The following is a 1,482-nucleotide window of genomic DNA, read 5'->3' on the forward strand; positions in this document are numbered from 1 at the left end:
CTTTTTAGCAGGGCCTGTTGCGACAGGACAAGGGAGAATGGCTTTAAACTGAAGGGGGGTAGGTTTAGACTAGATATAAGGAAGAAATTTTTTACGCTGAGGGTGGTGAAGCACTGGAACAGGTTGCCCAGAGAGGTTGTAGATGCCCCATCCCTGGCAACATTCAAGGTCAGGTTGGACGGGGCTCTGAGCAACCTGATCTAGTTGAAGATGTCCCTGCTCATTGCAGGGGGGTTGGACTAGGGGTGTTGGACTAGATGATGTTTAGAGGTCCCTTCCAACCCAAACTATTCTATGATTCTATAAAAGAGAAAGATGCAAGAAGAATAGAAAATAATGCAAAAAATCCTACCGTGAAGCTGTTGTTGACATTCTTAGTGCTGGATTCTGCCACACTGGCATCTGTCAGATCCACCTCATCAAAAATAATGGACTGGAAAGAAAAAATTCAAAACCCCAATGAATTATTGAATGCAATGTATAAGCAGCAGACCCAAAGGGACATGCCTGTATGTCTGCCTAGCACACTCCATCACAGCCTTTTGTGATCTGAAGGAAAGGCCCAGCACCAACAACATGAAGGACTCAGAAATCTAGTTCCATATAGTGGTGCTTGCACTTGCCTGTCTTCAGTCAGTGAATGCAATGACTTTATTTTTATTAAGGGATTATTTACAAAAAAATAATTGTAGGCTTTGTTCTTGTGAAAGGAGACAGACTTATATCTACTTGACTATCAACGTACTAAACCAGATGCACGGCAGATCTGATTTCATAAATTCTAGCCTTGCTTGTCTCCTCCATTTCTTCTTTTCATTCATATTTTCACCCTTCTTTTCCAGCTTCTATTGATTCAGAGCCCATTCCCTAATAAAATGCACCAAGGGGGAAAAAATATGGAAAAGTCAGTATCACAGGTCCACATGATGCTTTACTTAAAAACCAAGGATTTCCAAGTGTGAGGCAAAACACAGGGATCTTTAGTAGCTACAAAACCTGAAGACAGGTGCTTTCAGAGCATGTGCTCTTTTCCCTACTGAGGGCTGTCTGCTCACAGGCACCCATCTGCCTCCAAAAGCTCCACCACTGACTTTCTTCCTTTGGACGCACATTTATTGTCAAGACCTCACCTTGGCAGTTTTTGCATAGTAGAGTGTTCGTCCTCGCAGCTTAAAATATCGTCTCTTCCAGCGCTGGAAGGAGCTGGTCTGTTTCATCAGCATCCCCTCTTTTATGATAGTCTACAAAACAAGGAGGGGAGAGTGCTAAGCATACATTTTACTTACAGCATCTTTTATGCTCTCCCACCAAATACCCATACCAAAAAAGACTGGAGTTTGAGATCAATAATCTTAGTGCCCTCTGCTGGAAGTGCTTAACAAATTCATTCAACGTAAGCAAGCAAACTTAATAACATTAAACCGTCACAATGCATAATCCACACTGGGGTGCAGTTTTATCCTTGTCTCCAGTGCTATCACG

At 42.6% G+C, this 1,482-nt stretch overlaps 1 protein-coding gene across 1 annotated transcript in view; it reads right to left on the minus strand.

Moving 5' to 3' along the window:
- Nucleotides 1-1,235, minus strand: part of DGKD (diacylglycerol kinase delta) — a 48,804-nt gene extending 47,569 nt beyond the window's left edge. Inside the window, exons 1-2 of the mRNA XM_009284301.2 lie at nt 1,131-1,235; nt 353-433 (exon numbers count right to left, since the gene is read on the minus strand). Coding sequence (XP_009282576.1) covers nt 353-433; nt 1,131-1,223 — 174 coding nt within the window. The 5' untranslated portion in view covers nt 1,224-1,235. The remainder of the gene's footprint in view (nt 1-352; nt 434-1,130) is intronic.
- Between the last annotated feature and the right edge of the window lie 247 nt (nt 1,236-1,482).

Source organism: Aptenodytes forsteri, unplaced genomic scaffold (assembly GCF_000699145.1).
Source record: "Aptenodytes forsteri isolate BGI_AS27 unplaced genomic scaffold, ASM69914v1 Scaffold278, whole genome shotgun sequence".
Lineage (NCBI taxonomy): Eukaryota > Metazoa > Chordata > Aves > Sphenisciformes > Spheniscidae > Aptenodytes > Aptenodytes forsteri.